We start from the raw sequence: 16,249 nt of genomic DNA, 5'->3' as shown, positions 1-16,249 counted from the left end.
TAAGAGAAAGAGGAGAGCCACAATTTTACTCTCTTGGCATCTCTGAGGACACCCCAGACTGTCACAATTTCATTCTGTATCACCTCTGGTCGCTCTCATACTACAAGAATAATGGGATCACAGTCACTTCCACACTCCATAACCAGGATTTATAGGGAAATCAAAAGTGGGCCTTGCCGCTTGAGGGGATGTGGAGCTGGCTCGGGGAAAGACAAGGACTAAGAGGAGGGAGATGAACAGAACAAGAAATGTATTGAGTTAGTCAAAGAGGGCCAGAGCAGGAGGAGTTGTCCCAGAGGTCCGGCGCTGAGAGCTCTGGGACCAGCCGGGGCAGGTGGGTTGAGGGGCGTCCGGGGGTCCGGCTGTGGGGCGGGAGCTGGAGAGATGACCCAGGGCTCTGACTTGCACACTCCCACACTCCTGGCATCAGGACACGAGTAGACGGACCTAAGCCCCTGAAGCCTCTCCAAGCCCCACTCCTCCACGCTCCAAGAAGCTATTGGGAACACTTTCATTATTAACCTCCCCCCTTCATCTCCTCCTCCCCCTGCTGCTCACTCCTGACACCCAACCCGCCTTCCAATCCTTCCTCTCCTCACTCTCTCTCTCTCTCTCGCTCTTTCTCTGATTGCGCTGTGCCGTCTGTGCTGAGAAAGTACAGAGTGTGGCCGGACCTCGAGCCAATGGATTACACCTCAATTCAGAGGGTGGCGGAGAGTAAGAGGCTGTAGAAGTCTTCCTTCCTTCTTTCCTTCCTCCTGTCTGTCCAGCCTTCCTTCCTTCCTTCCTTCCTTCCTTCCTTCCTTCCTTCCTTCCTTCCTTCCTTCCTTCCTTCCTTCCTTCCTCCTGTCTGTCCAACCTTTTTTCCTTCTCCTCCTCCTTCCTTTCTTCATTAGTGGCTTGCACTTATGGTGAAATAGGAATGATCTCCACATTTAATTCATGTGGGAACACAGCCTCACATTGCTCTGCGTTACACTTGTCAAAATCCTCCAGTGTTGTTCTGACTTGACAGCATGCAGAAACAACTCATTATATTTGTTTCCAGTGTCCTAACAGAGAGCTGACAGGGGAGAAGGGGGGGGGGGGGGGGGGCACTCACTGTTACTGGCATATTTAATAATACCAAATCCACTTAAATGCTTTGAGGGAAACACTTTGGCAAACAGCTTCTTTGATGGGCCCAGTTAAGTTTGATTAAAAATAATTCTCAATATCAATTAGAAAACCAAATGAAGCATCTACAGCAGGCGCCCAAACGCTGTGTGTTATCCTCGCCATGGAATCTGAATGCAAGTCATATTTTTGACCCGTTCGAAATGATTAATTCAATAAGCGCACACACTGCTTTGAATGAGTAATCCAGAGAGAGTCACTTTGATTGGTATTAGTATGCATGGTTGTGCGGCATTGTTGATTGTTAAGAGACTCGAAAGTGTAAAAGACAAAGTGATAGAGCCGTCTTTCTGGAGTCAAGGTTACACAGCCAGTTTACATTCTTGTATCTTCCCGGAGACCATTAGCCTGACCTGAATGAGGTTGGGCCTCTAAACAGACACAACATACTTAGACTTCGCGACAAAAGGACATGCTTACACATGCTAACCTCTGCCCCTCAAACATACACACAAATACACAACCCCACTGTGTCATTCTTCTGTCCCTCTCAAGCGTTGGCATCAAATCAGTATGTACACAGGCCATTTAGAGACTTCAAAGTTTCGTGTTGGCTGCAGGGGTGAAAGCTCAGCATCCCACTAACATCCCTCGACAGGCCTGGGGGCTGGCAGATAAAAAGCTTAAACCCAAACAGCAAAGAATCTCTGCCCCGGTTAGCGCCTCTCCAGGCTCCGTCAGATCAATATGTTTTAACCTTGCCGCAAAGGATCTTATAATAATTTGAATTCCGCGTCAGATGGCAGTTTATAGACACGTACAGCTGTTAACAGGGACGGGGCGTGTTGGAGAAAGAGGCACTAAGTCGTTTCTTCTGTCACCTTGGTTGTTGGATAAGATCGGGCCCGATTCCGAACAAAGAGAAAAGGCACAACAAGCTGCTGCTTTCAATTTGTCTAAACTTGAGACGCTGCAGTTTAGAAGGATGTGAAAACACTCGCTGTGCAAATGTCTTGTTACTTTCTGCAAACATTATCATCTCTCTTTAGTTTGCCATGAAAGCAATCATCGCAGGGCCACCGAGAGAAAGTAGAGCAGACACTGGGGCGATGGGGGGGCTCTCGGCGGGACATGGAAGGGGGATGTTGCCTAAAAGACTAACACGTTTGACATTTGCTTTGTCAACAGCTCGAGGTTTTATGACTTTGTGTCGAGTTTGTTTCCCAGCGCTGGTGTTTTCTGCAGTGCCAGTGAACTGCAGTCCCGGCAGATTGCCCGCGCTCTTATCCATTCCACCTCCCACACAGTTCATTGTTCACACTTTGACAAAGTCACACCACTTGTCCTTGGGGTAATGTCGTTTTACATCACCACACAATGGCGTTCCAATAGCTGCTCTCTCCAGACACTGAGCCAACCATGACTCAAGACATGTGACTGCCATCCATCAATAATGTGTATGATTCAATAAATGCAAACATCCTCTACCTAGTAGAGCTTCTACTAGGTAGAGGATGCTTCCAGATTTATACACAACACATACATATATAACTTTTTTTAATAAACTGCAGTCATCATTTACTAACAATAATAGCAATAGTAACAATAAATATGACAATTTGCGAATACATTTAAAAAGTATATAAAATAATGCACTATATTTAAAAAAATAAACTCTTTGCACAAAGACTTATAGCTAATAGTAAACAAAGAATGACTGCATGGTGGACATGTACTTGGAGTAAACTGTGGCACCTTCCCTGATTTGAAACAGTTCTAGATCCACCGCTGGGCCTGGCATAACCAGTGTGTCATAGCCTCTGTCACACTTTGAAATTCATCTGACGATAACAACGCTGCTAATTCCAACACATGTTTCACCAACATCACAATGTATCATGTCATTACGTGCTAATGTGTTTGCCTCAAGGTAAAACTTAAAAAATTTGGCTTCATGACGGGAATGTTTGCCTCAGGACGGGTTTACCTGGGAATATCTTGATTAAAAAATGTTTATGTGTTTTTTCTGTTTTTTATCGGCACAACCAATGCCAGTGTACCCTTGAGCAAGGCAATTATCTAGCAACAGCTCTGATGAAGTTTTGTTCGCAGCAAAAAACTCCAGAACAAATATAGGAATGGCCCATCTGCTGTTATGTGTTTGTGTGTGTGTGAGTGTGTCAGCAAAACAGAATTTAGAATGAGGGCTGAACGCATTTACAATATGTATGTCTGCCTTGAGCTAGGGAAGCTTCAGCTAATCAGGAGCATTATGGGAAAATAAGAGTGGGTTGTATGAAAACAACCACTCTGCTCTTCTTATTTTTCACATGGGATCTGTCAGATTTGTTTAAAAGTCTGCAAAGTGGAAGTCCAGCTAGAATAAACTCCATAGTGTCACAAGGGAATTTAAATTGAATCTGACAATTTTCGTATGTTTTTCAAATGGACAAAAATAGGTTTTCAGGAATATCTACAGTAAAAAGCAAACGTTCCTTTAGCGCCCAAGCCACTGCGGGGGGGGGGGGGGTAGGCCACAGGGTTTTAATATTAAATGCTTTGCTTTTAAGTGAACCCTTCTCCTAAATTCTAAGGCACAGGATTTCACTAGAAGTGCTTCAGAAGATGTGGGCAGAGAAGTTTGGGCCTTTTGAGAGCAGGCACATTAGTAGACCGTATTTGCTTATATTTTAAAGTCATGAGCTGTGGCTTCTTGATGTAGCCGCAACGACTCTTTAAGTACGTTTCTGGCAAACTATGGTGAATGCACCTTGCAGCTCCTGCACCCTATAACCCATAGGCCTTGTCTGTCAGTGACTTACAAAGAGAGAGCTTGAAGAGCCGCCTCCCAATGAGTGTCACGGTCTTACCTTTTTCAATCTGAGAATCCCCTCTTGAGTCTGCGCGTCTGTTACAATCTCAAACGTGCCTTGCTCGTCTCCCTCGATGATGCTGTATGTTGACTTGGCGTTCTCACCGATGTCCCTATCGTTTGCCTTCACCTTGCCTCCCATCTTTCCTAGCGGTAGGTTTTCTGGGATCACAAACTCATACAGACCTGGGGAGAAAGAGACAGAGCTCTTTGGTTTCCATAAATGTTGATCAAATTAGACTGAAAGCATATTACAGTGCTGCATCATCATTAGACATTACAACATTTAGAGGAATTAGTTTCCGAGGAGCCTGTTTGATGAAGTTTACTGAATAACATTTATTTTTCCCAATAATGACCAATCAGAGGTTGAGTCATTTAGAGCAGCAGTAATTTGTTTATGCTCATAACTGGATTGGGGATGTTTGAGGTCCTGAAGTTACTTACTTTTGGAAAACTTTGGTGGATTGTCGTTGATGTCCATTAGCGTGATGGTGACTGTGGTAGTTCCCGACAAGCCCCCCATGTGACCCCCCATGTCCTTGGCCTGGATGACCACCAGGTATTCCTCTCTCATCTCGCGATCCATCTCATGGAGAGCAATCTTTATGGTTCCTAGAGGTGGGAACAGTTCGTTACACGTTTATGCAATTATACACATGACTGATATACTCTGCACATCATTTTAATGATGCACATGCGAGTATGCACAAGCACGAACGAGAAAAAAAGCGAGGCATACAGTAACCTTGACGCCCACCTTCTCCCTGGGTTACCACATGCATTATTTCAGACCATGACTTCACAAAACAAGGACTCCATACCAAGTAGAGATAAAGAATTCTCTGCAGGTTTGTTCTGTGAGGAAGCACCGTCTGTGTGAGCGTAGCAAGGTGGTCATGACTGAGCTGGTTCCGGCACTGAGAATCAGCTGTGTTTGTTTTCAAATGCGTTGTTTCGCTGTCTGCAGTCATTTGTATTCTGATAGAGTGTGAATTATGCTGTCTGCCTTGTATAATCTTGAATATTGTATGCAGAATGGACCTTATTGACTCTGCCACAGCGCTGGATATAAAAAGGGCTCAGCACCGGCATATAGGGATAATCCACTCAGGAAACAGAGGCCCGCAGGATCATCAAATGAATATAAAACCCCTCATAAAAGCCAGGCTTTGGCATGACACCCTGCCTTGGTCCTGAGCTGCCTCAGACAAAGAGAATATGTTTGGCTATGATGAAAAACATGTGAGCGGATAGGACGCTGTCTGTCACTGCCTTTCCTATAGATTTTTACTGATCATTACTGATGATGTGACAACCGAAAAAATGTAAAAGGAAAGAAGGTGGATGTTTTGGTCAAAATAATGACCTAACGTCGGTGCAGGACAGTATTGTAGGAGGGAGAAGCAATAACCTTTGTGTTCAGATTTATTTATAAATATGTATCTTATCCCAAACAACAAGCTTTTTATTTATGTTTCACCAGGCTTGGGGCATTTCTTTCCTCCATCATAAGAATTGTATGTTGTTATTAGCTTCATTCCCTATAAGAGTTGATCACATTGCAGCCATAGACCACAGCTCCCAGAACCAGAAGCATGTGAGCAAATATGTAAATATTTAAAGTTTTTTATATTGCCAAAGCTGTTATACTGTAACGGTATACTGTTATATGGACTTTTCCTTTTTTGTCAGCTGTTTATTCATGCTGCCAATCTAATGTTCTATCACCTCACAAAATATGTTCCATGGATTCACATGTGGTGACTGGGGAGGTCACCGAACTCACAGGTGTGTTCATGTTCAGACGGTATATTGTGGCTATAAATTGATGCACATGGTCACCAAGCACTAGAGAAGTCACAGCTTCCAGAGAAGCTGTGACTTCAACACCTATAAACATTGATTGATAGGTGTTCAGGGCCCAAAGTGTGCCAGGAAAACACTCCCCACACCAACACACTGCCACCACGTGGATGGAGTGTTGACAGAAGGAAACTCTGGTCCATATACGTTGATGATGCCGGATTGTGACTCTACCATCTGAAGCCGCTGCAGAAAACCAGTATCATTAGACCTGGCTGGGTTTTTCTGTCTTTGATTTTCCAGTGTTGGTGATACTCTATCCATTGCAGCCTCAGATGTCTGCCCTGCTGTTGTAGTTTCCCACACCCCAAGGCTCAACAGGATGATGATTCTCTGCTCATCACAGTTGTAAAGAGTAGTTATCTGAGTTCCTGGATCCTTTCTGTCAGCTTGAGCTCGACCGGCAATTCGCCTCTGACCTGTCAACAAGACGTCTCAGTCCACAGAACTGCTGCCCTATTGGCGGTGTTTTATTTTCACAACATTCTGACTAAACTCTAGGGACTGTTGTGTGTGTGAAAATCCCAGGAGATCAGCAGCTTCACATATACTCAAACCAGCCTGTCTGGCTGGAACATTCCCAGTGCTGATGTTGAAGTTGAACTTTAACCAGAGCTTCTAACCTGTAATCTTTACGGTTGTGTTGCCACATGATTTTTAGATTGAATAATTGCATGAATACACAAGTCTGCAGATGTTCCTAAAAAAGTGATCTAAACATCCCCTGTATTACAGCTGCACTCTGTGACATCACAAAAATAATTTATTTTCTGAAGTGGACTAATTGAAATGTCATTGGTCTGAAATACATTTTTAGCACATGTCATACATTTCTTAATAATTATCTAGTATCATGGTGGTTGACTGTTTCCAGCCGTCCAACCAGAACATTGGTCTATTCTCAGTTTAATTATCCAAGAGATAGACAGGCTAAAAGGCATGTGCTTTAACTACATGCCAGAAGCCCAGAGAGGTTTAATTAAGCAGCTCTTGGAGAAAGAACACCTCACAGTAAAATACATACTCTTTAAGCACTCTTGTAAATGTTACAGGACCAGTGAATAGAGATTTGTGGCCACTAGTGGTGATGTTGCAGATTTAATCCAACTTGATACCTCTCCACCCCCCCCCCCCCCCCCTGCCGTCTTGTTGTTAGGGAGAATATTAAGAGGATTTGCTTTAAAAAAAGAAAACCCTCTCTCCTGAACCAGTCTTTGGTTTGTCCGCTCTGAACGACTTCAGGAGAAGAACGCTAATCTTAATTCTTGTTAACAAAACACAAGAGTTCTTACTTTGACTTGATTATACACTAACAAAAAGCATGATTATTGATATATTATATTAAATTTCTGCCCATAGATACCACTAAAAATACAGATTCTCAAAAATCTGTATCTGTAGTTTGTTTTATTCGATTTCAGTGCAGGTAAAATTATTTTAGCAGCACTCAATTGTACTATTTGAACACAGGACACAAAAAGAAAGACTGAAGGACAAAGACACAGAATCAGAAGTAGAAAGTATTCAGTGCAAAACAATGCCCAGTTACATAAAGAGCTACCTACCTATTTATATTTCTGCTCTGCTCACAGGAATCCTGCTGTGCAGAAGCAATGTTTAGACCCAACATATTATATTTTGCCACTAGTGGAAGCAGTAAATACTAATCGTGGGTCTGATTTAACCGAGGTAAGCTTACCTCCCTTCCACTCACACAAACAAATGAGTCCATAAATAAAATGAGCAACAAAAACAAGTCACACACACACACACAAACACACACACACACGCAACATTCTTCAGTTATCCTCCTATAAGCAGCGCTCTCATCTCTGTTGATCATCGTTAATTATTCAAATTAATTCCTAATCACTGAAAAGGGAGGATAGACAAACACTAATTTCCATAGAAATTTGCCTCGATTTTTTTTTCCACCGGCCATTAACCAAGTGATGAATTGAGGCATGATGTTTATTTATTTGTCGAATGCTTTTCATTTCCAATGTGGCGTTGTAAGTGTCAAATGCATTCTAATGGTTGTTTTCCCCTTACCTTTTATTTTTCATTAACATTCATTAAAACATCTGGCTCACTTGAATGAGCCATCTGCATGTGCTCGGCAAACACACAGAGCATGAATGCTAATCCTTAAACTGTCCGTTCAGCTCGTCTTCCACCGACATGCTCCTGCTGCAGGTGCTCCGGGTTCGCGGCGACTACAGAGGCGATGGCGAGCGACATATTCCACGTGTTGAACCGAGTGCTCATCCTAATTATGTACATAAATTTGGCGACTGCCTTTCTTCCAGCTTGTTTATTGTGTTCTGTTTTCCAAACTGCGAGCAGCCGATTTCCATCTCATTCCTTATTAATGTAATTTCACTATTATTTAATCATATTGCTTACAGACACATGTTAAAAAGTCAGCTGGAAAAGCAATTAAAGATCCAATCTGGAATCTGTTTGGAGATAACTTTATGCATGATGACGCTGCTGAGGAGTTTGCCTCGTGAAAGAAGGAAGTAATTATTATTATTTTTGAATTCATAACCCGGTGGTGTTACACAGCAGCGTGTGAGTACCGGCCCCATTTATGCATTCAAGACGACCAGTGATGACAACACACAGTGAAGACAAGCTCAGCTCATATTGGTCCTATAATTCCTTAGTTTCAATAATGAATACCGTGCAGCCCATTATTGAATCGTGGATATTGAGTATATCACTGGCGATCAGATGACCTAGTTAAACCAAATGGTGGAGCCATTGTATTTTTCTCGATGTATTCCAGTGATAGAGGCATATATTCTTTCCTCATCCCACCTGCATGAGCATGTGTCGCCTGTACTTCCAGTTGTGAAAGGCTAAATGTGTGTATGAGCCTCATTCAGCTCAATCAGCACTAGATAATCATAAGGTCCAAGGTGGTTCTATTATGCAGATTCCAATAACTTGAGTGTTATATTCTTTGTATGAAATGATTTCCATTGGTGGTGTCCTTAGCTGTTGTGAGCCCTTATTAAAAGTACAGCATGCCACTAAGACACGACAACACACTTATTTCTCTTTCCCTCTGCTGTGTGGGTGCTTATATTTTTCTTATTCAATATTTTAGTTTTCTTACCACAACGTTGCATTATTTCACATTTTCCTTAAAGCTACACACGTTGAGTTTTTAACTATAGCGCCCCAAGTAACACACGTTGTCTGTGTGTGTGTGTGTGTGTGTGTGTGTGTGTGTTTGTACTGTTTATGTTTTGAAACTCAGAGTTAGTGTGCAGCTGTAGAGGAACAGGGTAGAGAGGGGAGCGAGCCTGCGAGCCCGACTTAACAGCAGCATCATGCAGCGATAATCTAAAAGCATTTCAAACAACAGAAGGGCTGAGTTACCTGAAGTCCTGTTGTTGTTGTTACACAACTTTTCAAGCCATAACCAACACTGTCAGCTCCCTTTTAGCGTGCATTTTGTAAAGCTGTCCCCCCCCACAGGCTCGCTGAAATGGTGGGGAGTTTACATAATAGCGTCTGCATATACATAACAGTTAACTACCCTCATTAACGTAGTTGCCATGTGGTCTTCTGATAAGTGTTTTTTTTTTCTTCTTTTTTACTACAAACCCCTTTTTTGTCTTTTCGGAAATTTATACGCATTTTAAAACCTAATGCACCACAACAGAGAGAGATTACCTCAGGTGGGCCAGCAGGTGGGGAAGCTGTTGCATTTCTACCTGCTGGAATCTGTGCAACTTGTAGCACCTGCACGCGGCTAACATGCACATTAAGGAGCTGATGTCACCTCAGCCTCTGTCTTTCATAGAAATCCACTGTCCCGGCAGCCTTCATCAGCTGCCAAGACTCAGACCCCATTAGAAATTCATTCAAACTGAACCATGCATATTAATGATATTTTAATGAATTATAAAGAATTTGTTTTAAAAAGATCCTTTAAGCAGGAGGAGTGTACAGTGCGAGTGCCAGCGGGATACAGTTTCAGTACCTATACAGCGGAATGTTCATGTATATTCATGTAATCAGGATGTAGATGGCTTGTTGATGTTTCGGCTCGTGTTTAGATGTCACAGTTTACCAGGTAGCCCCCGACTTCAGAGCCAAAGAAGCAGACCTGATTTCCTCAGAGCTCAAACCTTGCGTCTTGGAAAATATGTTTATATAGTTCTAAATTACCTCGCCAGTTACAGCACGGTGGCAACATAATCGGTGTCTGGATTATGGTCACAGGCAACATCATTTTTGAAGGAATAATGGCCCCGCATTGATTATCAGCAACAGAGTGGCCAGGAAGTGGCTGGGGTGGATGACAGGCAAACAAAGCCCTCCTCTCGCCCCTTTCACACGACCTGTGCGAGGCGTGACTGCCTTTATTACGCTCCACTATTCTGTGTTAATGGTACACACACACACCTATAAGGTGCATTGTTTCTTTTTCACACCATGGCTGACATGCCTCTGATTCTGGAGAGCCGCCATGCTATCTGAAATCACACACTGTGGCGGCAATATGGCGGCTGGTATTGCAGGCCTACAATAATTAACCAGGTGATGAATTGGGACGTGATGCTTATTTATTCATTAAATGCGTTTCATTTCCAATGTGGAGTTCTAATCATTCTGCACTGCTCAGAGGGGCCACAGCTGCAATCCAAACATCCAGGTTCTGAAAGCTTAAAACAGGCTTCAGAGGTGAGGTCAAAGCTCACCACACAAATTTACATCAACGTATAATAAGTCAGGCACCTCTAAGGTAATGTTATTCGTGACTGTCATTTCGATGTACTTACCTCGAGTCTTGGTCAAACCCTGATAGCCCACTACTTGACCTGAGGTGACCTTGTAAGCTCATTTATCTCAGTCGAGGCAGGACAATGTTTAAATACTAAAAGGTTCTGGTCTAATGTGCTTGGCCCCTGTCTGGAAGAAAAAGACTATTGAAATAATCCTTAGATCTAATCACTGTCTCACTGCTCAGCCAATTTCTTCCCTTTTCTTCCCATTATGGGCGTGGCGTCCATTGATTACATTTTGTAATACATTATGTTCTCCATTGGTTAGAAACAGACAAAGCATTCGCACACTGTATTAATAGCTCTCATTAAATTTAATGAAGCAAAGTTTCGATCTCGCAGAGATCTTCTTCAGGCTTTGTCAGGCAAACAATGAATAACAGCACAAAGAGCTCTGTTGGACAGTCTGCCCCACAGAGGTGTCGTCCTTTTGTGTCTCCTTTTTCAAAAGTCACACAGGATTATATTGGCCCCCTCTATTGTTGAGTGCAAAATTCTAAAACACCAAACCACTGTACTTACCCAAATTAGCGTCTACAGAGAAATATGGTTGCCCCTCTAATATACTGTAGACCAGTCTAGCGCTGTTTCCATACACTGGATCGTCGGCGTCTGTGGCTGTTACCCGGGTAACTGTGGTACCTGTGGAACAGAGAGAGACAAAGTTATTAACTGTGGCGCTATAGGAAGTCATCTATTCTTTGCTGGGGACTTAGATGAGACTATATGTGCTTTTGATTTGTTCAAAAGTCCAGTCTAATCAGTGCCAGACTTTGTTGTCCTGCTCTAAATAAGAGCAGTGTACAGTGAGTTTCATGTGTAGCCTTTTATATTTGAAAGCAAGGGGCTGGATGAAAATCCTAATGACGGAGAGAGCATGAAGCAACCGCTTGTGCACTATTGTGCATCAGACTCTTGCTTTGATGGAACAAATCTTTAACATCCTCCCCCACTTATAATCAAAATAATAAAACAGGGCTGAATTGGTACAGCTGGTTCAATCATAAAATATGAATGTGTATAAAGAATTTGAATCTGTGTACTATTTTAAACTTAATATGTATATGTAATAAAACATTTCACAATAACCAACAATTTCCCATGATAAATGATTGCAAATAGCCCATCCCAAAGATTGCGGCCATTCTATTCTTGAAACGAGAGCCACTGATTATTTATTACCGTCGTCATTGAGTAAATGAGCTTGGCACAGGTGGAGGCTGTGTGAAATAAAACATAATCTTTTCAATGCCCCTCTCTTTCCCTTATGGAAATAAAATCCTACTCCTTCCCCCTTCTGCACATTACAAACTACACAACCCCTCTCCCCATGATAACTTTTTGCAGCGCTGAACCCAAACGAAAAAGTAACCAATTTAATGTTTCAGTCTTCTTGAGCCGAACAACATGATATTAAACCCGGCATGTGTAGCTGGTAATGTTCCGTCCTTTGCATTTCTTCTCCCGATTGTGTGTGTGTACAGTTCTGTCGTCAAAGTGTCAATTACTTGTGGCAAATGTGACATGACTTCAGATGAAATATGTTATAACGGGCGTCTGGCCTAACTGAGCAAACCAGTCATGTCAGCGCTGATTAGTCATCTAGCCTCTCGTAATGCTAACCTCTGCTGGGTACGTTAGCTTGTGTGCAAATCAACATGACAGTGATGGATGTGGCACACACTTATTATAACACAGCAGGAACCGGAACCGTATCTCCTAATGGCCAAATTATCCTTTTACAAGATCTCCACCGCCGCTGGTGCTCGATAGGTAAAGAATGTGACTGTGCACAGCAGCAGGTGTATTGTTGCACCTGAAAACCCTGTAAGATGTAACCCATGTAACGATCCGAGTGAGAGCCTCAGGACTTTCCCCGGAGTTTCTCCTGCCAGCCCCCCAGTTAAACTCCAGATAGTGACCAGATTCGACAGATGCAAAGATGAAAAAACACTTTACAAAAATGAAACAAATATTTTTGAGCATGGACTAGTGGAGCCACACGTAGAAGACACTGACGGAGATGTCAAGAGAGCTTTTGGTGATAAATGCCGATGTCGAGGTGTAAATAAAAACATGTGATCTCCGCTGCAGAATTGATACATTCCATCCGGCCTCTGCCTGCTGCTCAACCCCTCGTCTCAACTCTGAGCGGAGAATCTCCTGCTGAGTTGTTCACATGTGAAAGGAAACCTCCAGAGAAAGTCAAGATCCCAAACTTACGGACATTTATCTCTTAAAACCGCTTATGTCTCTGAGCCCCACACATCAAGACACAGAGAAAACACTTTTGCCTGAATTGAGAGATTTGTCCAATTAAAAGAGAAGCTATGTTAATGTAGGTGTTGGTACAAGTATCTAAAAAATGCAAATTGAATATCACCACTCCTTTAACACCAAAGCAATCAGCCATTACTCCCACAGCAACAATACTGTATGAAGCAGCAGCAAGGTTTTTTATTGAAGCAGCTCTATGAGGTTTGCAGGAAATGTATGCAGGGACCTTAATCAATATACTAAGTCTCAAACGCTCAAGGCAAATCAGAAAATAGATTAGTGTCAGTTCAATCCGCCATTGACGGCTCTGTTACAAGGTATCAGGGAAAAACTGAATATAAAGTGACTATTAACTAATTAAACGTATCCCTTTTAGTTCACAGTGACCCGGCTCCTCAGCTGTCTCAGTGTGAGGGAGCCTGTGTCGGGGGGAGAGGGGGGGGAAAGACGGCGAGAAAAGATGCTGACACGCTGACAGTGAGCAACGCGCTAGCAGGAGGCTACAGATGGTATGGTAATTGTTTCAGGGAAAGATGTTTAGAGGTGTTCTGACAACAAAGGGAGATGTCCCTCGTCGCAGACGGCGCAGGTCCTGCCACAGGCATCAAAGTCTGTCCACCGCCGAGTGCAAAAAAAAAAAATAGTAAAGGCTTGTAGTACCAAGTACCAAGTGCAAGTTTTGGCTGTGACACTGTGGTTCAGGGGTTCCAGTCATGAATTAAAACATGAAAATACAAAATGCAGCGCCAGATGTGACAGAAACACAGTCCCTGCAAAGCACACAGTACTTGCAGTGTGTAACCCACAAATCAGACATCTGTATTCTGTTGGCATATCGGCTTTCGCTGGCTCTACAAGCACGGAGACAACCCCCAGCTGACCGGCTGACGAATGTGGAGCACAATGATGACTAAAGATACATCTAACCCACAAGGAATTCAAAACAAATTCAGGGAATACATATTTTATTAAAAAAAAAAAGAGAGAAAGAACATTTCGGCTCAGTGTAACCAGCGCAAAACACAGAGGGCCTTTCATAAACAGGACTTCACCGAAGATGTTTTTTCAGATCCGCACTGTGTGTGTGAACTCGTCTCCCTCTTTATGCCGTCAGCTACATGTGTCCACCGCTGATTAATAGTCACCACTGTGTCTGTGGTCCTGTAACCGCAACACAAAGCAAAAGCCACCTTTACTCTCCAACCGGAGTAGGAGTTTCACTGTTGCAACCCAATTATTTCACAGGGAAAGAGCCTCAAGTGCTCCTCTGAGACAGAGGTGTTCTAGTAATTCATACTCTTATGATGACCTATGCTGTTATGTTGCCAGAGCTTAGCTTGTAAATTTCCTACCGCTTGTAACAACCCGTGCCTGCTGCAGTGTTTGGATCACGGCGGATCAATGAGCTCTTTTTGTTCCTGCGTTTTCTGCTGTCTCTCAGCAAAAAAAAGGGGACATTATAACTTGATGTCAGCTGCTGATAGACCTGGAATATTTGTTCTGCTTTAATACAATAAAGTCACTCGTAATTTACATGTGAGTCAGTTCAATGACGAGATGTAGGTATATAACACCTGAGGCGACCGTTCATAGCTCTGCCCGGACAAAACATTTGTACATGAAAACTTCTCAGAAATGTGTTAAATAAGTAAATAGAATGTCCCATAAACCGGCTGAAAGAGTGGAAAGAATTGTAATTATATGACTTTTATCCTACAGATGTGTACTTAATCCAAATTGGTGTACTCATGCAGAAACGCTGGAAAGCAAATCATACCCTGCCATAGGTGTTTGCCAATTGTCAAATGAATAAAATGAGAGACAGCTAAGGAAATTGCACCTCTTTTTTTCTGAGATACAGAGGCTTATCTTTCTTAAAGTTAAATTACTACCACTACATAGGGAGAAGGCAGCCATCTACGCATCCCTAATTATGAAAAGTACCTTCGTACTTTTAAAAGGTGTCGGGCTATTGCAAACGGCCTTTTATAAATTCAGTTACGCTATGGATTGGAGTGGGGGCAGTGGAGGGTAGGAAAAAAAAAATCTTCATAAAAACAGTTGAACCAGTGAAGCATGAAATGGCTCCCTCTTTCTCTCCCTCCCACAGGGGTAAAATGCTCCTCACCATCCATGATAAAAAAAAAATGAGGGATTAGGAAAGCCAGTGTTTTGGTCCTGTTTCAAGATTAGTTCATCCTTCCCCTTGATAATGCACCGAAATTCCAGGGACACTGCAGAAATGGAAGCAGCTGTAGGGCCATAAGCTCAATTGTAGGAGGAATATTGTCTCTGGCTTTTATTTGAAGCCTGTAGCATTGTGGCAGTTACAATAATAGCATCACAACACCTATAAACTTCCAGGGATAGAAAAAGCTGAATGGCTCCTTCATAACAAAAGCTGCGCATGGAGGAATTAGCCATGTAAAAAGCCCACAATGGGACATATCTTCACATGAAATGCCCATGTAGTCCTGTGCGCTCACCGGCTTTGGCAGCATACCTGGAAAGTGTTACTTACGGCCTGTTCCTTGTCATCCCTGTTAGAGATGTAGAAGTAAAGTCAGTGCAATCATGCTATTTCCAGACTAAATGGATTCGTCTCACTTGCCCAGACACTGAGCGATTGCATGTATCCTTCTCCTGGGAGAAGGACTCTCCCTCTGTTGGTTTGGGCAGTAACCCACAGGGTGACACACATCAAGCATGTATGAAAATACGGCCTGCTTTTACGCTTGTCTTCCCACACTAAATGTAATCTCATTAATCACGTCCGGAAGTTCACAGGATTTAATACCATGCCGATAATTCAAACACACATCATTTTCAAAGGTGCCATTACTGTATATGGGGCACTTACATCAAATTTACAGCTGTAGTCTTTTGGCTGAAGGGCCTGTGGCTCCTGATCGGGCCTCCGGAATAAAGACATGGGGGTCTAGCTTTCTGTTTTTATCAGGTGACACAAACAATAGGCCACACACTTCCTATTTACTCTGTACACTGGCTCAGTGATAGGAAATCAATAGGAATCTCCGCTGAACCAGAGAGGGGATAAATCGGGGGATGCAGCCCAATGTGACACACCACGGCTGCGGAAGGACATTGCAGCTTATTTCTGTGACACACACAAGCCCGCCACACAGCTTCATCTGCGTATAGCCTGCTTATTTCCAGAGAAGTATTGCAAGGATAATGAAACACTGGAAGGTCATAAAGATGTAGGTTTGAGCCGGAGCGAGATGCTCATATGCAGACACTTAATGTGCACTGCAGGGTGGCAGGGAGAGGAAATTAATTCGGAAAATTAAATCCC

The 16,249-nt window shown here is 43.0% G+C and overlaps 1 protein-coding gene across 2 annotated transcripts in view; it reads right to left on the bottom strand.

The window, feature by feature from the left end:
- Positions 1-16,249, bottom strand: part of cdh8 (cadherin 8) — an 87,007-nt gene that overhangs the window by 20,363 nt on the left and 50,395 nt on the right. For both annotated transcript variants that reach the window (XM_062389949.1, XM_062389957.1), the window contains exons 3-5: positions 11,179-11,298; positions 4,436-4,603; positions 3,987-4,174 (exon numbers count right to left, since the gene is read on the bottom strand). In XM_062389949.1, the coding sequence (XP_062245933.1) occupies positions 3,987-4,174; positions 4,436-4,603; positions 11,179-11,298 (476 nt within the window). The remainder of the gene's footprint in view (positions 1-3,986; positions 4,175-4,435; positions 4,604-11,178; positions 11,299-16,249) is intronic.

Source organism: Platichthys flesus, chromosome 1 (assembly GCF_949316205.1).
Source record: "Platichthys flesus chromosome 1, fPlaFle2.1, whole genome shotgun sequence".
In the NCBI taxonomy this organism is placed as follows: domain Eukaryota; kingdom Metazoa; phylum Chordata; class Actinopteri; order Pleuronectiformes; family Pleuronectidae; genus Platichthys; species Platichthys flesus.
The sequence above is the reverse complement of the archived record's forward strand: the minus strand, read 5'-3'. Positions and strand labels throughout refer to the sequence as shown.